The sequence below is a fragment of the Scyliorhinus torazame genome, chromosome 17 (genome assembly GCF_047496885.1).
Source record: "Scyliorhinus torazame isolate Kashiwa2021f chromosome 17, sScyTor2.1, whole genome shotgun sequence".
Lineage (NCBI taxonomy): Eukaryota > Metazoa > Chordata > Chondrichthyes > Carcharhiniformes > Scyliorhinidae > Scyliorhinus > Scyliorhinus torazame.
This window is the reverse complement of record NC_092723.1, coordinates 109173595-109200071: the sequence shown is the minus strand read 5'-3', so window position 1 is coordinate 109200071 and position 26477 is coordinate 109173595. Positions and strand designations below refer to the sequence as shown.

The 26477-nt window shown below is 47.7% G+C and overlaps 1 protein-coding gene across 1 annotated transcript; it reads left to right on the top strand.

The window, feature by feature from the left end:
* Positions 1-5964: 5964 nt before the first annotated feature.
* On the top strand, positions 5965-24746 carry ndufb10 (NADH:ubiquinone oxidoreductase subunit B10). The gene is made up of 4 exons (XM_072480865.1): positions 5965-6148; positions 16655-16793; positions 22161-22300; positions 24491-24746. Exons 1-4 carry the CDS (start codon positions 6001-6003, stop codon positions 24586-24588), a joined length of 525 nt encoding a protein of 174 aa, XP_072336966.1. The 5' UTR covers positions 5965-6000; the 3' UTR covers positions 24589-24746.
* The last annotated feature ends 1731 nt before the right edge of the window (positions 24747-26477 follow it).

Below are 26477 nucleotides of genomic sequence, written 5' to 3'. Positions count from 1 at the left end.
GCTTTCCGCGGCCTCCTGCGTTTGTGCGCGCCAAAAAAGACATTGACGCAGAGGGACGTGATGCGCAGGCGCACTCGACGCAAGACCGAACTGCGCATGCGTGATGGCGCAACGAACGCCATGACGTCACGACGTGCGGCAACTGTGGAGCCGCACATTTAAAGCGGCAATGTCCGGCAAATAACCGACAATGCCTTGATGGGAAGACGGGCCACTACGCTGCCTGCTGTCGAGCAGCTCAACCTGCCAATGCTCCCCAATTCCGACAACCTCGCAGGGACGTGTGGACCATTCAGCCTCCTTACTACGAGTCGTGCCCAGACAATATCCAGACCAGTGACACAGACGACCGGGACGCCTTCCGTGTTGCGGTCATTGATGGGAACTGGATGTCTCCAGGCAGGACCCACCAGCCGTTGCAAGTGAACAGTGTCAATCCGGGTGATGAATGGTGTGCCACCCTAATGGTCAACCGATCACCGATAACATTCCGTCTGGACACTGGCGCCTCCGCCAACCTCATAGCATGGTCAGCCTTCTACGCCATGAAGGTCAGACCACCAATTCGGCCATCCCTTTGCAAGATGGTTGACTACAGTGGAAACGTTTTCCCGGCCATGGGATCCTGCCAGCTCCAGGTGACACACAACACATACACGGCCACACTGTCATTCAAAATAGTCGGATCATCGAAGGACTCCCTGCTAGGCGCACAGGCATGCAAGGTTCTCCACCTCGTGCAGCGGATCCACGCTCTGTCTCCAGAAGGCACGTCAGACTTCCTGGATGCAGAATTTAGGGCACAGCTTCAATTGCTCCTCACCCACAACCAGGAGGCATTCAAGGGCATGGGCACACTGCCCTATACCTACAGAATACAACTCAAACCGGACGACACCCTGGTCATTCGCGCACCTCGCAGGGTCGCAGCGCCACTCAAAGATCGCCTCAAGCAGCAGCTGCAGGATCTCCAGGACCAAGGGGTGCTATCCCGGGTCACAGAGCCCACGCCATGGGTCAGCTCAATGGTGTGTGTTAAGCAGCCCTCTGGCGAGCTCCGGATCTGCATTGATCCAAAAGACCTCAACAACAACATAATGAGAGAACACTACCCCATACCCAAACGGGAAGAGATCACGAGCGAAATGGCCTGGGCTAAAATCTTTACAAAACTGGATGCCTCGAAGGATTTTTGGCAGATCCAACTGGACCAGTCCAGCAGGAAGCTGTGCACCTTCAACACTCCTTTCGGCAGGTTCTGCTATAACAGAATGCCATTTGGCATCATCTCGGCATCCGAGGTCTTTCACAGGATCATGGAACAGATGATGGAGGGCATCGAAGGGGTGCGCGTCTACGTTGACGACGTCATCATCTGGTCCACCACACCACAGGAGCACATCAATCGTCTCCAGCGCGTCTTTGCGCGGATACGGGAAAAAGGCCTGCGTCTCAACCGAGCCAAGTGTTCTTTCGGCCAAACCGAGCTGAAGTTTCTGGGGGACCACATTTCCCGGTCAGGGGTCCGTCCGGATGCAGACAAGGTGAGCGCCATTACAGCCATGCCGCAGCCGGCAGACAAGAAAGCAGTGCTACGCTGCCTAGGCATGGTCAACTTCCTGGGGAAGTTCATTCCCAACCTTGCCTCCCACATGACGGCTCTTCGCCACCTAGTCAAGAAGTCCAGGGAGTTCCAGTGGCTGCCCACACACCAGAAGGAATGGGAGGAGCTCAAAATTAAGCTCACCACAGCCCCGGTATTGGCGTTTTTCGACACATCTCGTGACACTAAAATTTTGACTGATGCCAGCCAGTCCGGCATTGGGGCAGTACTCCTACAGCGGGATGACACTGCGTCATGGGCCCCGGTCGCCTATGCCTCGCGGGCCATGACCCCCACAGAACAGCGCTACGCGCAGATCGAAAAGGAGTGTCTGGGTTTGCTAACCAGAATAGCCAAGTTCCATGACTACGTGTATGGTCTCCCCCAGTTTATCGTTGAGACTGACCATCGCCCCCTGGTCAGCATCATACATAAGGACCTGAACGAAATGACCCCTCGACTCCAGCGCATCCTACTCAAACACAGGAGGTACGATTTCCAACTGGTCTACACCCCGGGAAAGGACCTTATCATTGTGGATGCCCTATCTAGAGCAGTGAGCACACCGCCCAACTCGGAGGGGTTCGTCTGTCAGGTCGAAGCACAGGTGGCCTTCACATTGGCAAATCTGCCAGCCGACGACGCCAGTCTGGCCCGTATTCGCCGGGAGACTGCGGCTGACCCCCTTCTCCAACATGTGATGCACCACATGATGGGAGGGTGGCTCAAAGGACAGTGCCCGCAGTTCTAAAATGCCCGGGACGACTTGGCCGTCATTGATGGTGTCCTCCTAAATCTGGACCGGATTGTGATTCCGCACAGCATGCACAAGCTGGTCCTCGACCAACTACACAAAGGCCATCTGGGGGTCGAGAAGTGCAAACGGAGGGCCCGAGAGGCGGTATACTGGCCGGACATCAGTGATGACATTGCCAATATGGTGCTCAACTGCCCCACCTGCCAAAGGTTTCAGCCGGCGCAACCTCCTGAGACGCTTCAGCCCCATGAGCTGGTGACGTCCTCCTGGGCGAAGGTGGGTGTGGACCTTTTTCACGTGCTTGGCAGAGACTATGTAATCGTCATTGATTACTTTTCAAACTATTCAGAGGTCATACGCCTGCACGATTTGACATCGTCCGCCGTCATAAGGGCCTGCAAAGACACCTTCGCTCGCCATGGCATTCCGATTACTGTCATGTCGGACAATGGACCCTGTTTTGCCAGCCAGGAATGGTCATCCTTTGCTGCTTCGTATGGCTTCACACACGTGACGTCCAGCCCTCTGCATCCCCAGTCCAATGGAAAGGCGGAGAAGGGCGTTCACATCGTCAAGCGGCTCCTCTGCAAGGCTGCTGCTGCCGGATCGGATTTCTGCCTAGCCCTGCTGGCCTATCGCTCGGCCCCACTAGCCACTGGCCTCTCACCAGCCCAGCTGTTGATGGTTCGCGCCCTCAGGACCACTGTTCCATCCATTCTGGTCCCCACAACCAACCATGCTCCGGTACTGCACAGGATGCATCAGCAGCGCATTCGCCAGAAGATGGCATCTGACACATGGGCAACTGATCTTCCTGCCCTGGTGCCTGGAGACGACGTCCGCATCCACCTACCAGAAGGTGGCTGGTCAGCACCTGCCAAAGTTCTCCGACGCGTGGCTCCCCGCTCGTTCCTGGTTCGCATGCCTGATGGCTCCACTCGCAGGCGCAATTGCCAGGCTCTTCGCCTCCTTCCACGCTCGCTACGGGAACTTACACCGGTACCACGCCCTCCTGTTGTTCCTGATGTCGACTTCGTGGAGCTTCCTGCCACCATGCCCATTCCGTCGTCGCCCGCGGACAGGCCCATTCCTCAGCCGGTGGATACTGACCCACCCTTGAGGCGGTCAACCCAAATTCGTTGCCCACCTACTAGACTGGACTAATGAGCCTGTTTGAACATTGAACTCACTGATGCATAATACCACTGTGTTAATATGTTTCTATTTTTCCTTGTCGTTACAGGAGTTCTTTTTGACGTTCAACATTTCCCCATCTTTTGTTTATGGTACAACCTTGTTGCTATGTCGCACCTGACATCGCCCCTTGTATATAGTTTAGCCTCATGTACATGCTGTAGATATTGCACACACACACATTCAGCTGCACTCAGTACACATCTCTATTTATAACCACATAGGCACATGTTCTTGTAAAAAAGGGGGGATGTCATGATATTCAGGTAAACATCATGGTGCAAACATACATACATACTGATGGACAGATCAACGGACCAATCAACACACACATAACACCACAGCCAATCACAGGCAAGAGCATACACACTATAAAACGGGGAACACGACACGTCCGGTCCATTCCAGCAGGAGACAGCTCAGGGCACAGAGCTCACAGCAAGCGACTCAGACATTCACCATGTGCTGAGTGCTTCTCCAAGATAGTGTTAAGGCTAGGTCCACAGATTCAAGTGTAATGAACGAACCACAGTAACCAGTTTATCACTGTAAATATTGTTAGTAATAAAACTGAGTTGTACCATCCGCAACCGTGTTGGTTCGTCTATGGAGCAGAGAACACAACACGACAACACCTACACTGCCTTCCTACTCTTGCTCTGTCTTTTGGTCACCCATTTTCTATCTCCCTCAGTAACTTTCACCTGCAGTGTGACCAACTCGCTATACGTGCTATCCGCGATGTCCTCAGCATCGCGGATGCTCCAAAGTGAGTCCATCCGCAGCTCCAAAGCCGTCAAGTGGTCGAACAGGAGCTGCAACTGGGCACACTTCTTGCACGTGAAGGAGCCAGGGACAGTGGACGTGTCCCTGAGCTCCCACATCGCACACGAGGAGCAGGGGGTGAAAGAGGCTGACGCCTTGGCCTTTGCCTCCCTGGTAGCCCGGAGACGGTTCTTATTAATGTGGAGGGACTCGAAGCCCCCGAGTGTAGAGACCTGGGTTAGTGACATGGCTGGGTTTCTCGGTCTCGAGGAAATAAAGTTCGCCTTAAGCGGGTCAATGGTTGGGTTCACCAGGAGGTGGCAGCCATTCATCGACTTTCTCGGGGGAAATTAAAATGTCAGCAGAAGCAGAATTCCAAAGGTGGGGGGGCAGGGGAGAGGGCCCGATTGTTTTGTGGTTGGGGTGTGTGAAGATTGTGATGGGGGTGGAAATGTTTATTGTACCATGTTTATGTCACTGTTATTGTTATTATTATAAAAACTTGCAACAACCCTGATAAAACATTTTTTTTTAAAGAGAATCGTGAACAGACTCCCTTTGTGCTTCCGATTTCCTCAGCATTTCCCCATTTAGAAAATAGTCTATGCCTAAATTCCTCCTTTCAAAGTGCATAACCTCACACTTTTCCATATTGCATTTCATTTGCCACTTCATTGCCCACTCTCCTAGCTTGTCCAAATCCTTCTGCAGCCCCCTTGCTTCCTCAATATTACCTGTCCCTGTACAGATCTTTGCAGATCTGTAACACTGCAAGAAGTTACTGTAAAAAGCCTCTAGTTGCCACATTCCGGCACCTGTTTGGTTACATGGAGGGAGAATTCAGAATGTCCAATTCACCTAACAGGCACATCTTTCGGGGCTTGTGGGAGAATATCAGAGCACCCGGAGGAAACTCACGCAGACACGGGGAGAATGTGCAGACTCTGCATAGTGACCCAAGCAGGGAATTAAACCTGGGTCACGGCGCTGTGAAGCAACAGTGCTAACCGCTGTTCCACCATGTCACCCAGGGAGTGATAATGTGTTGTGTGTGCCTGTGCACTGTGTTTCCTGCGAATGCAACATGACCGTCCTCACATGGGCACTAGTCTGGGCATGTGCAGCAATCTATTGATGTCATTTTGTGGCACCCAAACAGCCAGTATCAATCTACAAATCAGTTAGCACACCATGGTTACAAATTCATACCAGTGTGCTGGCATCCGTGACGGAGGGAATGCAGTGTCTTTCTTTAACAATTTAAATAATCCACATTTTATGAGTACAAATTAATACAATTTCACATTCTTTGCATAGTGTCGCGCCCCGCTGTGATGATTTCAGCACCGCCATCTTTGATCCTGGCCGCTGGCCTGCTCAGATGCTCCACATAACATCATGGAGTCACAGGCTCCCTCGAACTACGCAGGCTCGAACGTTGGCAGGAAACACTCTTGCGTCCAGTTAGCGCCATGTTGTGTGTGCCTGTGGGAAGAGAGTGTCGTCATGTTGTGTGTGTCTACGTGATGGGCGGCGTCGCCGCCATGTTGTGTGTGTCCATGCATCTCGAGAGCGACGCCATGTTGTGTGTGTCTTGTCTGGGACGTGGGTGACGCCATGGTGTGTGTTTAATGCGCATGCGCAGTGCGCACTGTCCCCCCCCCCACCCCTGGTCGGAGCAATGCCGGATGATTGGGACAAGGACATTTACCAGCAGCCGGCCAGCCGGACCCCGGCAGTGGACAAGAAAACTGGCCTTCCCAACCCCGCGGTCATTGTCGGCAAACTTTTCTATTACTCGGTGGATTTGCCGGTTACGACCTTCAGAGGTGAGTGAGGCTGAGATTCGGTCGCAGCTGCCCTGGGCCGAGGGCAAACCGTCCTTCACCTGGTACAGCCTCAGAGTAAAACCCTCCACTCAACTCCCTCAGAGAAAAACCCTCCACTCAACTCCCTCAGAGAAAAACCCTCATTAAACTCCCTCAGAGTAAAACCCTCCACTCAACTCCCTCAGGGAAAAACCCTCCACTCAACTCCCTCAGAGAAAAACCCGCCTACTCGACTCCCTCAGGGAAAAACCCTCATTAAACTCCCACAGAGAAAACCCCTCCACTCAACTTCCTCAGAAAAAAACCCTCCGCTCAACTCCCCTTGGAGAAAAACCCTCACTCAATCCCCTTATAGAAAAACCCTCATTCAACCCCCTCAGAAATGCTCACTCAACCCCCTCCTAGAAACCCCTCACTCAGGTGGGCAGCACGGTAGCACAGTGGTTAGCACTGTGGCTTCACAGCGCCAGGGTCCCAGGTTCGGTTCCCCGCTGGGTCACTGTCTGTGCGGAGTCTACACGTTCTCCCCGTGTCTGCGTGGGTTTCCTCCGGGTGCTCCGGTTTCCTCCCACAGTCCAAAGACATGCATGTAAGATGTATTGGACATGCTAAATTGCCCTTAGTGTCCTAAAAGGTTAGAAGGGGTTATTGGGTTACAGGGATAGGGTGGAAGTGAGGGCTTAAGGTGGGTCGGTGCTGAATGACCTCCTTCTGCACTGTATGTTCTATGAACTCCCCTTGGAGAAAAACTCTCCACTCAACCCCCCCTACACTCAACACCCTCCATTCAACCCCCTCAGAAATTCCTCACTCAACCCCCTTAGAGAAAAACTCTCCACTCGACTCCCTCAGAGAAAAACCCTCATTCAATCCCCTCATTGAACCCCCTCCTTCAATTCCCCCCCAGAGAAAAACCTTCCACTTAACCACCTCAGAGAAAAACCCTCACTCAACCCCCTCAGAATTAAGCCCCCCCTCCCCCTGCGAAAATCCCTCCATCCAACCACTGTCACTGAAAATCCACAACTCAACCCCTGGAGACTTCAGTTTGTGATCAGAAATTGCTGCAAATACACAGGGCACTCAGCATCTGGAATTGTCCAAAGATTTCTGCCGTCTTGGAATAGATATATATACATCCGGAATATTTATATAATGGTTAATCCATCTTTCATCAGTTGTTATGTATCTGAAACAACAGATGTTGCTGTTCTTACTTAGGATATCTTTACAGAATAAAGACAAACTCTCCAAGACCTCTCCGGGAAAGTATTGTATCCCAGGCACGCAAAGACGAGGAGAGGGCTGCCAGGCGACAGCTGGCCAAATCCATACTGGAGGTGGATCGGCGATACTCCACGGTCCCAACAGTGGAATTGCTGGCGGAGAGGAAACAATTGCGAATGGAGGGTTTTAGATTCCTGGATCACTGGGACTGTTTCTGGGGAATGTGGGATATGTCAAGCGGGATGGTCTGCACCTGAACCAGAATGGGAACAATATCCTTGTGGGTGGGTTTGTTAGTGCTTTTGGGAGGGATTTAATTGGTTTGGCAGGGGTGGGGTACACACAGTGTTAGTCCAATCAGGACACAGCATACTATAATAAAGGAACCAAGACACAAGGAGTTCAGCCATGTTGAGCTCTTAAGGTTGTACGGCGAGGCTGGATGGCCTCTACTTTAATGTTCGTAGCATTATAAGTAAGGCTGATGAGTTACGGGTGTGGATTCACAACGTGGAATTGTAATGTTGCTGCCATCGCGGAGGCATGGTTGAGGCGGATCAGGACTAGCAGCTCAACATTCTGGGGTATAGGGTCTTCAGGCACAATAAGGGAGGGCGTAAAAGAGGAGGTGGTGTTGCACTTTTATTGACGGAGTCAGTTACTGCAGTAAGGAGGGACAATATCTTGAAAGGGTCTTCAAATTATGTTTTGTGGGTAGAGCTTAGAAATAGCAAGGGGACGGTCACATTGGGGAGAGTATCATAGACTCCCCAAACAGTCAGCGGGAATAGAATAGCAGATGCGCAAAAATAATAATAGGGTAACCATATTAGGGATTTTAATTTTCCCAACATTAATTGGGATAGTTGTAGTGTAAAGTTTAGAGGGGCAGATTTCTTCAGATGTATTCAGGAGAGCTTTTTATGTCAATGTCTAGAAGGTCCAACAAGGGAAGGCGCAGTGCTGGACACAATTCTGGGAAACAAAGCTGGGCAGGTGTTCGAGGTGGCAGTGGGGGGGACATTTTAGCGATAGCAACCACAACACAATAGAAAGAACAAAAGAAAAGTACAGCACAGGAACAGGCCCTTCAGCCCTCCAAGCCTTCACTAACCATGCTGCCCATCTAAATTAAAACCTACACTTCTGGAGTCTGTATCCCTCTATTCCCATCCTATTTATGTATTTATCAACACACCCCTTAAACGTCACTATCATACCTGCTTCCACCACCACCTCTGGTAGCGAGCTTCAGGCACCCCCTACCCTCTTAAGTAAAAAGCTTCCCTCGCACATCTCCTCTAAACTTTGCCGCTTGCGCCTTAGTAATTGACTCTTCCACCCTGGGAAAAAGCTAAAAGCTTCTGACTATCCACTCTGTCCTAGTCCGTCATGATTTTGTAGACTCCTATCAGGTTGTCCTTCAACCTCTGTCGTTCCAGTGAGAACAAACTGAGTTTATCCAACCTCCCCATATAGCTAATGCCCTCCACACCAGGCGACATCCTGCTAAACCTCTTCTGTACCCTCTCCAAAACCTCCTTCAGATCGAGATGTGACCAGAACTGAACACTATATCCCAAGTTTGCCTAACTAAGGTTCTATACAGCTGCAGCATGACTTGCCAGTTTTTTACTCGGCGTCCCAGCCGATGAAAGCAAGCATGCCGTATGCCGCCTTGATGATCTCCACCTGCGTTGCCACTTCCAGCAACCTGTGTACACCCAGATCCCTCTGTCTGTCTGACAACAAGGGTTCGGCCATTTACTGTATAATTCCCACCTGTATTAGACCTTCCAAAATGCAGTACCTCACATTTGTCCAGATTAAACTCCATCTGCTGCCATCTCTCCGCCCAAGTCTCCATCCGATCTACATCCTGCTGTATCCTTTGGACAGTCCTCATCGTTTTCCACATTCCATCAACCTTCCGCAAGCTTACTTATCAGACCAGTTACATTTTCCTCCAAATCATTTATATATACTACAAACATCAAAGGACCCAGCACTGATCCATGCAGAACACCACTAGTCACAGCCTTCCATTTAAGAAAAGCACCCACCCACTGCTGCCCTCTGTCTTCCATGACTGAGCCGGTTCTGTATCCATCTTGCCAGCTCACCTCTGATCCCATGTGACTTCTATACCAGTTTGCCATGAGGGATCTTGTCAAAGGAGATTTAAGTTTGTTACAGAAAAGAAAAAAGATCGTCTGCAAAAAAAAAAAATGTTTTTGGATTGGGGGAAGGTAAATTTTATTCGAATGGAGCAGGATCTGACCAAAGTAGACTGGGAACAGCTTCTTGTGATAAATCCTAGGGCAGGGCAGTGTTCAAAAGAAAATGGAGAGAGTACAGGCCCAACATGTTGTCTTTAGGGTGACATGTAGGAGCAACAAGCCCAGAGAGCCCTGGATGTCTAGAAATATTCAGGACTGGACAATAAAGAAAAGAGATGCTTTTAGCGGATACAAAGGTAGCAAATCTTTACGGGCAGCACGGAAGCACAAGTGGATAGCACTGGCTTCACAGCGCTAGGGTCCCAGGTCCGATTCCCCGCTGGGTCACTGTTTGTGCGGAGTCTGCACATTCTCCCCGAGTCTGTGTGGGTTTCCTCCGGGTGCTCCGGTTTCCTCCCACAGTCCAAAGGCGTGAAGGTTAGGTGGATTGGCCATGATAAATTGCCCTTAGCGACCAAAAAGGTTAGGAGGGGTTATTAGGTTACGGGGATAGGGTGGAAGTGAGGGCTTAAGTGGGTCGGTGCTGACTAGATGGGGCAAATGGCCTCCTCCTGCACTGTATGTTCTATGTAAAATCAGCAGAGGTCTTAGTGGAGTATAGAAAGTGTAGGGGAAACTTAAACAATTAGGAGAGCAAAGAGGGGGCATGAAAAAATACTGGTGGGTATGATTAGGGAAAATCCCAAGATATTCTATAAGTTTAATAAGGCACCAGGGAAAGAGTAGGGTCCATTAGGGACCAAGGGGGCAGTCTATGCATGGAGTTGCAGGATATTGGTAGGGTGTTAAATGAGTATTTTGCATCTGTCTTCACTCAGGAGAAGGACGATGTAGGTACAGAATTTGAGGAGAGGAACTGTGAGGTTCTTCAACAGTTTGAAATTAGGGGTGAGGAGGTACTGGAGGTTTTGCCGGGCTTAAAAGTGGGCAAATCCCCAGGTCTGGATGAGTTGTATCCCAGGCTGCTTTTGAGTTGAGGGAGGAAATTACAGGAGATCTGACCCAAATTTTAAATTCCTCCCTGGCCACAGAGGAGGTGCCAAAGGATTGGAGGACAACTAATGTGGTTCCATTTTTCAAGAAGGGTAGTAGAGATAAACCAGGGAATTACAGAAAAGTGAGTCTCACATTAGTGGCAGGGAAACTATTGTAGAAAATGCTTAAGGAGAAAATTAATCTCTACTTGGAGAAGTAAAGTTTGATCAGGGATGGTCAGCATGGCTTTGTCAGGAGGATATAGTGTCTAATAAATTTGATTGAATTTTTCAAGGAGGTGATGAAAAAAAAAATTGATGTGTAGATGAGGATAGTGCAGTTGATGTAGTGAATGGATTGCAGCAAAGCCTTTGACAAGGTTCTACATGTAAGACTGATAAAGAAGGGTAGAAGTGCAATGGAACTTGGATTACTTGGCAGGTTGGATCTAAAACTGGCTTAGTGGTAGGAGACGGAGGGTGGTGGTAGAAGGCTGTTTGGGTGACTGGAGGCTGGTGTCCAGTGGCGTACCACAGAGATCAGTACTAGATCCCCTATTGTTCGTGATGTATATATAAACAATAAAGATGGGGATGATAAGTAAGTTTGTAGATGACACAAAGATTGGCAGGTGGTTAATAGTGAGGAAGGGATAGACGGGTAGGTCAGATGGGCAGATCAGTGGCATATGGAATTCAACTCTGAAAAGTGCAAGGTGATGAACTTCAGGAGTAACAAGACAAGGGAATACACAATGAATGGTAGGACACTGGGAAGCTCAGAGGGAGCTTGGGCTGCTTGTCCACAGATCACTGAAGGCTACAGGGTAGGTTAATCAGGTCATTAAGGCACACAGGCTACTTGCCTGTATCAGTTGGGGCAGACATTATAAGAGCAGGGAGGTACAATGCTTTGGTTAGGCCACAGCAAGAGTACTTCTGGTTGCTTTATTCTAGGAAGGATGTGATTGCACTGGAGGGGTGCAGAGGGGATTCACCAGGATGTTGCCTGGGGTGGAGCATTTTAGTTCTGAAGAAAGGTTGGATAGACTTGGGTTGTTGTCCCTCGAGCAGAGATGGCTGAGGGGGATCTGATTGATGTGTATAAGACTAAGGGGTATGGATAGGAAGCAGCTGTTCACCTTAGCTGAGGGTCAGTAATGAGGGGGCACAATGTTTTAGTGAGGTATCGGAGGTTTAGAGGGGATTTGAGGAAAATAATTTTCACCCAGAGGGTGGTGGGAGTCAAAATGCACTCCCTGGGAGGGTAGTAGAGGCAGGAAACATAACAACTTTCAAAAACGTATGTGGATGAGCACTTGAAATGCTAAAGGTAGGCCAAGTGCTGGAAAGTGAGTTTAGTGTAGTTGTTTTCAGTGCAGACTCAATGGGCCAAAGGGCCTCTTATGTACTGAATGATTCTAAGACCCTAGTATAGTGATACATCCCAGCAGACAGCAGCCAAACCTGTGTGTAAGAATCTTTTAGAGTTGGAACATTTATGTCATCCCCATTTTCGAATTGGGTCATTCCATAGACCTAGTGAAAGAATGTCAAATATTTGAATGGATTATTGTATACTAGGGATCGTGGAGGAAGGTGCAGTTGTGGTTGAAGATCAGCCATAATCATATTGAATGGCGGAGCAGTAACAAAATGTCTAATTGGTGGGTAAACTCCGCATCACAGAAATGTTACAGCACAGAAAGAGACCATTTGGCCCTTTGTGCTTGCACCGACTCACCAAATGGGCTATGCACTGTTGCTCTTTCTAGCTTTAGTCTATTTGCTCTGTTTAGGTCACCTTTGCTCATGAGTCGCCAGGTATCTTTATGATACCGCCACGTGGTTCAAGTTCAGGTTATGATTAATAACACAGCACACCGCTTAGTAAGGATTAAAACAACGGTCATTTATTATATACAACAAGCAATATTAATACCCTAATACTACTTTCTATATAATAAACCTATCACTACTGGCCAATACTTAACTTAGGAAGAGCCCACCAGGTCAGGGAAACGAATGGCTTGTCCAATCAAATCTGGCCCGCTGGATTCAAAAGGCTGCTACAGGTCGGTGGCTAGGTGTCTCTACCAGATAGCGATCGTTGGATTCAAACTTACGATACACGGTGGCTGGTCTTGCGAAGGTCTCGAGCAGGCGAAGATGAGAGAGAGAGAGATCTGAACTTGGACCTTTACTTTTATAGGGCCCAGGGGCTTCCCGCCTCCCGGGGCGGCCCTTGACCCTGAGTCCCAAGTGATTGGATTCTGTCCCCAGTCTCTGGGGTCGATGTGTCCAATGGTGAGGCGATTCCTCGATCGGGGGGTGGTCGCTCACCTGTCTTTGTTTCGGCCACTGCAGGCGCCGACAGGTCTGGCCACCCGGTATTCAATTGCTAATATGTTGCAATTGTTCCCGGGGATAGCCGATTTAACTGTGGATGTCTGAGTAGATTAGGTGTAAACAGTCCTGAATGCAACTGCGGATACCTGGGTTGATGGGCTGTTGATAGCCCTGAGTATCGATCTGGGCTACGTTCCCAGAGCTGAATATGCAAACCTGTCTGCAGCTGCCTGCTTGTGTCTTCTTGGCTGCTTTTCCCAGCAGTCTTTCGGGTTAGCCATTTTAAACTGGGTTTTGGCCAGATTAATCGGAACGCAGCCATTTTACATGGCTACAGCACCTAATGCTATTCCCCATCCTTTCCCCTTCCTTTTCAGAAATGAATCCAATTCCCTCTTGAATTCCTTGTTGAACCTGCACACATTTTCAGACAGCGCATTCCAGATCCTAACCACGTGCTCTGTGAAAAAACTTCTCCCCCAGTCTCCTTTCCTTCTTTAAATCTGTGTCCTCTGATTCCTGACCCTTCCACCAATGGGAAGGGTTTTTCCTCATCTACATTGTCCAGGCAACTCATGGTTTTGAACACCCCTATCAAATCAATCATGTGTTATCAGTTAGTACAGTGATCATGCCATTTACTTTTAACCTATGGTCTACCAAGGGCTGTGATTCTTAACTTTTGAGTTGGGAATAATAGTTATTTTGCTCAACCCAATAAGAGATAGAAATACATGTGCTGCAGTAACTGAGACTGGATGGTTTCCCAAAAGGAGGGAGGGAGAATCATTCTGGGTCACTTGTCGGTCAAAGGTTAAACTGGGGCATTCTTCATGGCAATGCCTCTACCAATCAGAATCCACTTGCCATCCAATCAGCACTCCTCTCATGAATTGTAAATTGTTGTTCTCTTTAATTAAATGAAAATCGCTTATTGTCACAAGTAGGCTTCAAATGAAGTTACTGTGAAAAGCCCCTAGTCGCCACATTCCGACGCCTGTTCGGGGAGGCTGTTACGGGAATCGAACCGTGCTGCTGGCCGGCCTTGGTCTGCTTTTAAAGCCAGCGATTTAGCCCTGTGCTAAGCAGCCCCTATGCTTGGTATTTTTGTGAAAGTCCTGATAAGTGCAAGGTGAAAAGCTTTGACGTGTCTTTTTTCAGTGATACTCAAATTGAGCTTTAATTGTAAAGATTTTAGTGATTTAATTGTTGATTTTCAATCACAAAGTATTACATCACATTTATTAAACCATCAATGGGTATTGAAAGGCTAAATACACACTGGCTGTCAGGCAGCTGATAAGAATCAGACTTGAAAAGAAATAAGTTTCCCATTTGAACTTCATTGTGGGTGTCCTGAAACACAATCTCATTTACGTCAGCAGTTTGTCAATTTGACCGGTAACGTCCTCAAGAGTGACAATCTCCAGTGGATTGCCACTCTTTATGGACTTTAACCACGTTGAAATTCCAAAGCTCCTGTCTTGCCCAACCTTTTTCCAATCAGCTTGGGTGAAATGGGAGCAGCGAAGCTGCATCGACGAGGGGTAACTGGGGTGGAGGGAACAAAGGTACGCCCCTTTTTATGGCACTAGCGGCTCTAAAGAAGCTGTTAAAGGGACAATTTAAAGAGAGACGGTAAGTCAATCGGTGGGCAGGGGTGTGGGCTGGATCGGAAGGGTGGGGGTCAAGTCGGGATGGTGTGGGGATGCACTGGGGGAGGGGGGGGGGGGGTGGTCCTATGTGTGTGAGGTGTCCCATGACAGGCTGGGTCTGAGTGTTTTAAGTAGTTACTCTGGAGTTAGAAGTGATTTATTTTTCTCTAACTCTTTGATCAGGGTAAAACTGGCAGAACCATCCAAAGTTAGTGATTTAAATCACTTCTGTCATGGTTCCAAGCCCAGTGCAATTGTCAAGAGGAAGTTAGCACTCTGGGCAATTGCTGGCTAAACCCTTACTTGACAACTTCGGAGAGATCCCCTCCATGTGACATTGGGGAACCAGAAGGTTTTGGGCTAATACTTCAGCACTCTCAGATATCATTGAATCCCTACAGTGCAGAAGGAGGCTACTCGGCCCATCTAGTCTGCACCAGCCCTTGGAAAGAGCGCCTGACTTAAGTCTACGCCTCCAACCTATCCCTGTAACCCCACCTAACCTTTTGTACACTAAAGGGGCAGCGTGGTAACACAGTGGTTAGCACAGTTGCTTCACAGCTCCAGGGTCCCAGTTTTCGATTTCCGGTTTGGGTCGCTGTCTGTGCGGAGTCTGCATGTTCTTCCCGTGTCTGGGTAGGTTTCCTCTGGGTGCTCTGGTTTCCAAAGATGTGCAGGTTAGGTGGATTGGCCATCATAAATTGCACTTAGTGTCCAAAAAGGTTAGGTCGGGTTATTGGGTTACAGGGATAGGGTGGAGGCATGGGCTTAAGTAGGGTGCTCTTTCCAAGAGCCAGTGCAGAATTGATGGGCCGAATGGCCTCCTTCTGCACTGTAAATTCTATAATAAAGGGCAATTTAGCATGGCCAATCCACCTAACCTGCACTTTGGACTGTGGGAGGAAACTGGAGCACCCGGAGGAAACCCATGCAGACATGGGGAATAAGTGCAAACTCCACACTGACAGTCACCCAAGGCTGGAATTGAACCTGGGTTCCTGGAGCTGTGAGGCAGTTGTGCTAACCACATGCTACCGTGCCACCTGCTACTTCGTTGTGCATCAAATTCGTAAGTTGGTATCAGGCAATCAAATAGTCGCATGAGCAATTTTTGCTGTTCGATTTTATCTGTCAATTTACTGTGTGCGGACACTGCCGATGGTACAGTTGCCAATGGGAACATTGTTCTCTACACTGAGTAATTTGTTAATTTGACATTGTTTATTCATGTAGAGTTTGTAGCTAAAACATATTGTCATTTAGTGTTTCCTAATGTGTGAAACAGAGCCAACTGACTAATCTGTGTAATGAAAAATCTTTTACAGTGCGATACATTATTTAGCTGAATCTTAGATATCATTTTATCATCTCCTCTCGTGCTCGGTAATAGGTTTATCCATCCCACTTTATCATAGAATTTACAGTGCAGAAGGAGGCCATTCAACCCATCGAGTCTGCACCGGCTCTTGGAAAGAGCACCCTACCCAAGGTCCACACCTCCACCCTATCCCCATAACCCAGTAACCCCACCCTACACTAAGGGCAATTTTGGACACTATGGGCAATTTAGCATGGCCAATCCACCTAACCCGCACATCTTTGGACTGTGGGAGGAAACTGGAGCACCCGGAGGAAACCCACGCACACACGGGGAGGATGTGCAGACTCCGCACAGACAGTGACCCAAGCCGGAATCGAACCTGGGACCCTGGAGCTGTGAAGCATTTGTGCTATCCACAATGCTACCGTGCTGCAACGGTTCAAAAAGGTAGCTCGGGGTCGGTTTGCTCAGTTGGCTGAATGGCTGGTTTGTGATGTGGAGCGATGCCAACAGCATGAGTTCAATTCCCGTACCGGCTGAGAGTCATTTTCTAAAAACATTTAGAGTACCCAATTCATTTTTTCCATTAAAGGGGCAATTTAGCGTGGCCAATCCACCTATCCTGCACATCTTTATATCACGTAACAGTACGAGCGACCTGTGTTCAATCGCTTTGCGTGATGATGACCATGGGTTTGTTTCATAAAATTTCTTTTTTTTTTCCTCCAATCAATTTGTAGAATGGGTGGAACGCCAGCGGGAAAAGAACAAATTCTATTATTACCATCAGCAGTTCAGACGAGTGCCGGATATAACCGACTGCCAATTTGGTGATTACCTCTGCTACTACGAGGCAGAGATGCAGTGGAGAAGAGATTAGTATGTATTTCATTTTAAATTGCCATTGAATAAAATTCTGAAGGATATAGGAAATAGGCACACAAAGTTATTAAAGGCAATCTCTGGTGCCCACAGTTATTAGAAGCTTCCACTCTGAACTGTGGCAATTATCTCCTCCAACCCAATTGAAATTCTGTGGTGAGTAACCCATTTCCTGACTCCCCAAAGCCTCACAACCATCTTCAAGGCATAAGTCAGGAGTGTGATGGAATACTCTTGCCTGGCTGTGTGCAGTTCCAGCAACACTCAAGAAGCTCAATGCCATCCAGGACAATGTGCCCTGCTTGATTTGGCATCCCATCTATCTTCAACATTCATTTACCCTGCCTCCGATGCACAGTGGCAGCAGTGCGTACTATCGACAAGATGCATTGCAGCAACTCACCAAGGCTCCTTCAACAGCACCTTCCAAACTCGCAACCTCTACCACCTAGAAGTACAAGGGCACAGATGCATGGGAACACCAGTATTTGTAAGTTCTCCAAGTCACACGCCATCCTGATTTGGAACTATAATGCCGTTTCTTCACTGTCCCTGGGTCAAAATCCTGGAACTCTCTTCCTAACAGCACTGTGGGTGTATCTACACCACATGGACTGCAACGGTTCAAAAAGGTAGCTCGGGGTCGGTTTGCTCAGTTGGCTGAATGGCTGGTTTGTGATGTGGAGCGATGCCAACAGCATGAGTTCAATTCCTGTACCGGCTGAGAGTCATTTTCTAAAAACATTTAGAGTACCCAATTCATTTTTTCCATTAAGGGGCAATTTAGCGTGGCCAATCCACCTATCCTGCACATCTTTAGATTGCGGAGGCGAAACCCACGCAAACGCAGAGAGAATGTGCAAACTCCACACTGACAGTGATCCAGAGCCTGGGACCTCGGCATCGTGAGGCAGCAGTGCTAACCACTGTGCCACCGTGCTACACCCGGCTGGGGTTATTCATGAATGCCCAGCCTTCTCAACCTTGCCCCATGCCTGAGATGTGGTAACCCTCTGGTTAAATCACCACCAACTCTCTCACCCCCCCCCCCCCCCCCCTTCAAAGTGGAGAGCAGCCTATGGTCCTCTGGGACGATGGCGACTTTCACTTTAAAAGGTGGCTTACCATCACCGCCTCAAGGACACTTCGCTCTATGCACCAAATGCTGGGCTTGCCAGAGGTACCCAGTAAAATTCACATGGACCGGGGGTTGCCAGCCTTTCAATGGTCAATATGTAGAAAGATAATTGTATACTTGCCATAAGTATAATAGAAAATAGGATCATCTGTAACTAATCTACATCATGTTGGTAATTTTCACATGTAGGCCATCAATGTGACTTTTAAAATGACTGCTTTCTAACTAATTTTTTGAAATCAGATTGTGCTTCAGATTCTCCCACACTAATTTCTTCCCTTTATTTTTCTCTATGAGTTTGATCCCTTTGACATTATTTCTTACCTTCTGTCTTTCTCACACACACAACCTTTCTTCCCTAACTTCCCCAACATTGAATGGGACTCGTGTAGTGTTGGAGGCGTGGATGGAGCAGAATTTGTAAGGAGCATCCAGGAGAGTTTTTTAGAGCAGTATGTAAATAGTCCAACTCAGGAGGGGGCCACACTGGACCTGGTATTGGGGAATGATCCCGGCCAGGTGGTTGAAGTTTTGGTCGGTGATTACTTTGGGAATAGCGATCACATTCCTTAAGTTTTAGAATACTCATGGACAAAGACGAGAGTGGTCCTAAAGGAAGAGTGCTAAATTGGGAAAAGGCCAAGTATAACAAAATTCGGCAGGAGCGAGGGGATGTGGATTGGGAGCAGCTGTTTAAGGGTAATTCCACATTTGAAATGTGGGAGTCTTTTCAGGAAAGGTTAATTAGAGTGCAGGACAAACATGTCCCTGTGAAAATGAGGGATAGAATGGCAAGATTAGGGAACCATGGATGACAGGTGGAATTGTGAGACTAGCTAAGATGAAAAAGCAAGCATACATAAGATCTAGGCAACTTAAAACTGATGAAGCTTTGGAGGAATATCGGGAAAGTAGGACACATCTCAAACGCGCAATAAAGAGGGCTAAAAGGGGTCATGAAATACCTTTTGCTAACAGGGTTAAGGAAAATCCCAAAGCCTTTTATTCGTATACAAGGAGCAAGAGGGTAACTAGAGAAAGGATTGGCCCACTCAAAGACAAAAGAGGGAATTTATGCGTAGAATCAAGAGGAAATGGGTGAGATTCTTAATGAGTACTTTGCATCGGTATTCACCAAGGAGAGGGACATGATGGATGTTTAAATACTCTAGGTCAAGTCTGCATAAGGAAGGGGAAGTTTTGGGTATTCTAAAAGGCATTAAGGTGGACAAGTCCCCAGGTCCGGATGAGATCTATCCCAGGTTACTGAGGGAAGCGAGGGACGAATTAGCTGGGGCCTTAACAGATATCTTTGCAGCATCCTTGAGCACGGGTGAGGTCCCAGAGGACTGGAGAATTGCTAATGTTGTCCCTTTGTTTAAGAAGGGTAGCAGGGATAATCCAGGGAATTATAGACCTGTGAGCTTGACGTCAGTGGTAGGCAAACTGTTGGAGAAGATACTGAGGGATAAGATCTATTCACATTTGGAAGAAAATAGACTTATCAGTGATAGGCAGCATGGTTTTGTGCAGGGAAGGTCATGTCTTACAAACCTAATAGAATTCTTTGAGGAAGTGACAAAGTTAATTGATGAGGGAAGGGCTGTAGATGTCATATACATATCAAACAAGGCGTTTGATAAAGTTTCCCATGGCAGGTTGATGGAAAAAGTGAAGTCGCATGGGGTTCAGGGTGTACTAGCCAGATGGATAAAGAACTGGCTGGGCAACAGGAGACAGAGAGTAGTGGTGCAAGGGAGTGTCTCAAAATGGAGAAAGGTGACTAGTGGTGTTCCACAGGGATCCGTGCTCGGACCACTGTTATTTGTGATATACATAAATGATCTGGACAACGGTCTAGATGGTCTGATTAGCAAGTTTGCAGATGATACTAAGATTGGTGGAGTTGCAGATAGCGAGGAGGACTGTCAGAGAGTACAGCAAAATATAGATCGATTGGAGAGTTGGGCAGAGAAATGGCAGATGGGAGTTCAATCCAGGCAAATGCGAGGTGATGCATTTTGGAAGATCTAATTCAAGAGCGGACTATACGGTCAATGGAAGAGTCCTGGGGAAAATTGATGTACAGAGAGATCTGGGAGTTCAGGTCCATTGTCCCCTGAAGGTGGCAACGCAAGTCGATAGAGTGGTCAATAAGGCATACAGCATGCTTGCCTTCATCGGACGGGGTATTGAGTACAAGAGTCGGCAAGTCATGTTACAGTTGTATAGGACTTTGATTAGGCCACATTTGGAATACTGCGTGCAGTTCTGGTCGCCACATTACCATAAGGATGTGGCTGCTTTAGCGAGGGTGTAGAGGAGGTTAACCAGAATGTTGCCTGGTATGGACTACAGCTCTTCGCACCCTACACGCTGTAAGGACTCAATCCCTTTCTCTTAGTTCCTTCGCCTCCGTTGCATTTGTTCCGTTGATGCCACTCTCCAAAGTGGTGCTTTGAAAATGTGTTCCTTCTTCCTCAACCGTGATTTCCCACCTACAGTTGTTGATAGGGTCCTCAACAGTATGCGGTCCATCTCACGCCGCCACTACCCACCCTCCTAGAACAAGGATAAAGTCCCCTGTTCTCACATTTCATCACATCAGCCTCCGTATGCAAAGCATCATCCTCCACCATTTTCACCAACTTCAGCATGATGTCACCACCAAACACATCTTCCCTTCACTTCCTCTGTCAGCGTTCCGCAGAGGCTGTTCCCTCCAAGATAATATAGTCCACTCCTCCACCATACCCAGCACCTCTCCCATCACCTATGGCACCTTCCCATGCAATTGCAGAAGATGTAACACCTGCCCCTTTACCTCTTCCATGCTTAACATCCCAGGTCCAAAAAACTCATTCCAGGTTAAGCAGCCTTTCACTTGCACCTCTTTCAATTTGTATTGCATTTGCTGCTCCCAATGTGGTCTCCTCTATGTCGGAGAGACCAAACGTAGACTGGGTTGACTGCTTTGCTGAGCACATTCGGTCTGTATGCATTCAGGACCCTGACCTTCCCGTTGTTTGCCATTTCAACACAAGACCCTGCTCCCATGCCCACATGTCTGTCCTTGGCCTGCTGCAATGTTCCAGTGAAGTCCCGAAAGATGTGCTTGTTAGGTGAAGTGGACATTCTGAATTCTCTCTCTGTGTACCCGAACAGGTGCCTAGGGGCTTTCCACAGTAACTTAATTGCAGTGTTAATGTGTGCCTACTTGTGATAATAAAGATTCTTAAAATTAATTAAGCTTAACACAAACTGGAGGAACAGCATCTCATCTTCCGGTTAGCATGCTGCACAGCCTTCCGGTCTCAACATCGAATTCAACAACTCCCGATGATTAGCTCTACCCCACCTCAACCCTTTTTTCATTCCATTTCATTTTAACTATCTTTTACTTTTTATTTATTTCTTGTCTTTCTTTATACATATATTTCCCCCCCCTATCTTATCCCCCTCTCCTTACCTTTTCTCCCCTTTGCTTCTCCTCCCCCCCCCCCCCCCCCCTTACACCTGTCACAGTTTACCCTCTAATTTTAGTTTCTCTGCTGTTTGGCCTTTCACACCTTTTATTCTCTCTGGGGACTGCCATTTGCACTCTTCCCTTGGTTTCTGTGGCTGTGACTCATCTTTTATTCCCTCACCCCACAGAATAAATATCTCCCATTTTCTATGCCTTTTAGCTTTGACAAACGGTCACCTGGGCTCGAAAAGTTAGCTCTTTTCTCTCCCTATAGATGCTGCCAGACCTGCTGAGATTTTCCAGCATTTTCTCTTTTGGTTTCCGTTAGCTCGAGATACTCCTTTTGACGTTGTGCTCTCCCAATGCGTTGGTTAATAAGCAATTGTTCTGTAACTCGGTCACTTGAGATTATTTTGTATAATAATCTGCTCCACCATATCAGTGAAAAGCTGAGTACTGCCCTGTCTTCAGTGCTTCCTCAACTGATTTCTCTGCTTTGTAGACAAAGTTCTACGTGGTTTTCTGAAGCTGCTGTACCCATTTCTTTGCATTATTTCACTAAAAACTTCATTATCCACAAAATCTCAGAATGGACCACAACTGAAGCTCGAGTTCAGGCATTGCATGCGTTTGACAGAAGCCTAGTATTCAGCCATTGCTAAGGACTGTAGACTTTTCCGAATTGACAGTTTGATTATTATCAAGCAGCACTTGCTTTATTTTTGTAGTTTTATGAACATTTGCACTTTGTTTTTTGTAGCAAGGTTGATCAGGAAATTATGGGAATTCTTCAGGAGCGACTAAGGGCCTGTCAGCAGAGGGAAGGTAACAGCTACATACAGAACTGTGCTAAGGAGTTGGAGCAGTTCAAGCTGGGAGCAAAAGGCTACCAATCAAGATGTAAGTTACACTTGCAGACTGTTTTTTTGTACGAGTAATCTTATAAGCAGCCTAATAGGACTCTTATTTTACCTTCTCATAAGGGTCAGTAGTCTGATTGGTTGGTGGTGTGAAAAGTAAAACTTTATTGCTAATTACTCACTTGAATAAGGATTGGATCAAAACTTAGAAACAAAATATCGAATAATATATAAAAAGGTCAAGCATGTGGCAAAAAGCATAATATATATCACTTTGACACAAGCAAACAGATAGATGATTCAAGAATTCAGGAACAAAGACCTTGACCACGAGGTCCTACTTTTAAGGGAATTCTTATCTCTGGTTTAACCCCTCATTTACTTTCATTGGCATCTAATTCTCAGCTGAGACCTCCTGGTTGTGTCTGTTACTTAGAAGGTGATTTGTTAATCAAACATTGGACATTACTTAAGATTGACTGGTGCCGATCAAAACCAGCTCAGTGTTTGTGTGCAGTCTTAGGAAAATTACTGGATATGTTTCCCATGCTTGCCATGTTACACAGCTCGGTGGAGACCTTGTGTAACTGATTAGTTGATTAGACCAAGAACAATACATTCTTAGTGCTGAATACACTGGAATACATTATATAAAACAATGACTGGATTCGCAGTCAAGACACTTTAAATAATTTTACCTCTCTGCTACATGCATTCAACTAGCACCTATATGAATAAGTCAATACTCCCATCAAATGTGGCATAAAAATTGGAATTGTATCTCATCTAACAAAACTCTTCTAAGCACCCACCCATGGTTTGCTCCCCTCTTGCTAATATTTGAGTAGTGTTTTGCCCTGTAAATCTTGAAATAATCTGTACAGTTTGCTGATACATATTATGAAACTGCAGGATCATATTGATGCACATGATTGTGCTGGGAAGTGCTCCTGGACAGAAAATGAGGGGTATAATTCTTAAGAGGGTGCAGATGTGCATAGATTAATGAAAGTGGCAGGACCGGTGAAGAGAGCAGTTAATAAAGCATATAGTATCCTGGGCTTTATTAATAGAGGCAATCGAGTACAAGAGCAAGGAGGTTACGCTGAACTTGTATAAGGCACTAACTAGTTAGGATTCAGCCGGACTATTGTGTACAGCTCTGGGCACAATATTCTTGTGACTTACATCTTGATTGGTAGCCTTTTGCTTCCACTATAGGAACGATGTGAACACATTGGAGAGAGTGCAGAAGAGGCTTTCAAAAATGGTTCCAGAGTTGAGAAACTTCAGTTATGAAGATAAGGTTGTTGAGAAGGTCAAGATATTTGTTAGAGGTGTTCAAAATCATGAGGGGGTTGGACAGACTCCTGAAAGGATTGAGAACAAGAGGGCAGATATTAATTGATTTGCAAATGCTGCTTTTTCACACAGCGAGTGACTCGGGTCAGAAATGCACTGCCAGGAAGTGTGGTGGAGACGAGTTCAATCGTGGCATTAGTTGATTGTTTTTATTCAAACAATGTACAAGGGTATGGAGAAAAGGCAGGGGATTGGTACCAATTCATGATGCTTATTTGGAGCTGGTGCCGATGAGACAGGCCAAATTACCACCTTATGTAGCGTAAAAATTCTGTGATACCGGCGCCGGATGTATTTCCGCCCCGCCAGCTGGCGGAAAAGGCCTCTAGTGCCCCGCCAGCTGGCGCGGAAATGATATCTCCGGGCGGCGCATGCGCGGGAGCGTCAGCGGCCGCTGACAGCATTCCTGCGCATGCGCAGTGGAGGGAGTCTCTTCCGCCTCCGCGATGGTGGAGATCGTGGCGGAGGCGGAAGGGAAAGAGTGCCCCCACGGCACAGGCCAGCCCGCGGATCGGTGGGCCCCGATCGCGGGCCAGGTCACCGTAGGGGCACCCCCCGGGGCCAGATCGCCCCGCGCCCCCCCGCCCCCCGGCCGCGCCGCCTTGTCCCGCCGGTAAGGTAGGTGATTTAATTTACGCCGGCGGGACAGGCATTTTAGCGGCGGGGCTTCGGCCCATCCGGGCCGGAGAATCGAGCGGGGGGGGGGGATCTCGCCAACCGGCGTGGCGCCGGAATCTCTGGAGACTTCGGCAACCGGCGGGGGCGGGATTCACGCCAGCCCCCGGCGATTCTCCGACCCGGGGGGGGGGGGGGGGTCGGAGAATTTCGCCCGTTCTCCTTTTTAATTTGCTTTCCCACTTTTTTGCAGATGGTGATCTGGGAGCTTATGGCAGTGCCAGACGATGTCTAATGAAACAAAAACATCGGATGATTGAGGAGAGAGAGAAAGCAGCATCTGAAGCCTAAAAGCGCCAGAATCCACTGGAAAATCACTTTTAAAATTAAGTTTGTGACAAACCTTCACCTATAATGTACAGTCTGAATGCTTAAATTGTGCAAAATGCTGAATTTCACATGAATGTGACTAAAATACATGGACCCATTAAACAATACAAAATGCATAACTTATGTTTTTTTGATTAAATGTTCCCTGTAGTTGCTGCAGGGAGTTATGGGTTGTTAGTCATTAAAATTAAGAATCTTGTTGTATCTAGCAGGCAAAACACTTGCATCCTCCAGCGGTAACCAACATCACAGATGTCAGTTTTCAGCCAATACGATTCAATATCAAGAGAAGGCTGAAGGCACTGGATACTTGCAACGGCCATGGGCCCTGACAATATTCCGACAATAGTACTGAAGACTTGTGCTCCACAACTTGTCGCACCCCTAGCCAAGCTGTTACAGTGCATTGACCTGTCAATGTGGAAAATTGCCCAGGCGTGTCCTGTACACACAAAGCAGGACAAATCCAACCCAGCCATTTACCGCCCTGTCAGTCTACTCTCTATCAGCAAAGTGATCAAGCGGCACTTACTCAGCAAAAACCTGCTCTGTTCGGGTTCTGCCAGGGTCACTCAGCTCCAGTCCTCATTACAGTTTTGTTTAAACATCAACAAAAGAGCTGAATGCCAAAGGTGACTGCCCTTGACATCAAGGCAGCATTTGATTGAGTGTGGCATCAAGGAGCCCTTGCTAAACTGGAGTCAATGGGAATTGGGGAAAACTCTCTGCTGGTTGGCGTCATACCTGGCACAAAGGAAGTTGGTTGTGGTGATTAGAGGTTAAAATCTCCGCTCCAGGACATCACTGCAGGAGTTCCTCAGGGTAGTGTCCAAGGCCCAACCATCATCTGCTGTTTCATCAATGACCTCCCATCATGAGGTCAGAAGTGGGGATGTTTGCAGATTGCACAATGTTCACCATTCGCAATGACTCAGATAATGAAGCAGTCCATGTCCAAATGCAGCAAGACCTGGACGATATCCACACAAATGCCAGACAATGACTCACCTGCAAGAGAGGATCTAACCATTGCCCCTTGAGATTCAATGGCATTACCATCGCTGAATCCTCCATATTCAACATCCTGAGGGATACCATTGATCAGAAACTGAACTGGACTAGCCACATTAATACTGTGGCTGTCAGAGCAGGTCAAAGGCTAGCAATCCTACAGTGCGTAACTCACCTGACACCCAAAGCCGGTCCACCATCCACAAGGCACAAGTCAGGAGTGTAATGGAATACTCTCCACTTGCCTGGATGAATGCAACTCCAACAACACTCCAGAACCTCAACACCATCCGGGACAAAGCAGCCCGCTTGATTATTCCCCCTTCCACAAGAAACATTCAAACCCTCCACCACTGACGAACAGTGGCAGTCGTGTGTACTGTCTACAAGCTCCACTGCAGTAACTCACCAAAGTTCCTTAGACAGCATATTTCCAAACCCACAACTGCTACCATCTAGAAGGGCAAGAGCAGAAGATAACTGGGAAACCAACCTATTGGAGTTTCCCCTCCAATCACTCACCACCCTTGGAAATATATCGCTGTTGCTTTGTCGCTGGGGGAACATCCTGGAACTCCCTCCCTAACCGTCCAGTGGGTGTACCTACACCACAGGGACTGCAGCGGTTCAAGGAGGCAACTCACCTCAACCTTCTGAAGAGCAATGCGGGATGGGCAATAAATACTGGCCAAACCAGGGACGCCCACATCCCATAAATTAACAAAAAGAAAATCCTGTCCATAATTAACATTTTAGAGACCTGATAACATCAGAAAACTGCCTCTTAATCAAAAAGTGAGGGCTAGGAGTAACTCCTTGTGGAATTAGCAATAATACAG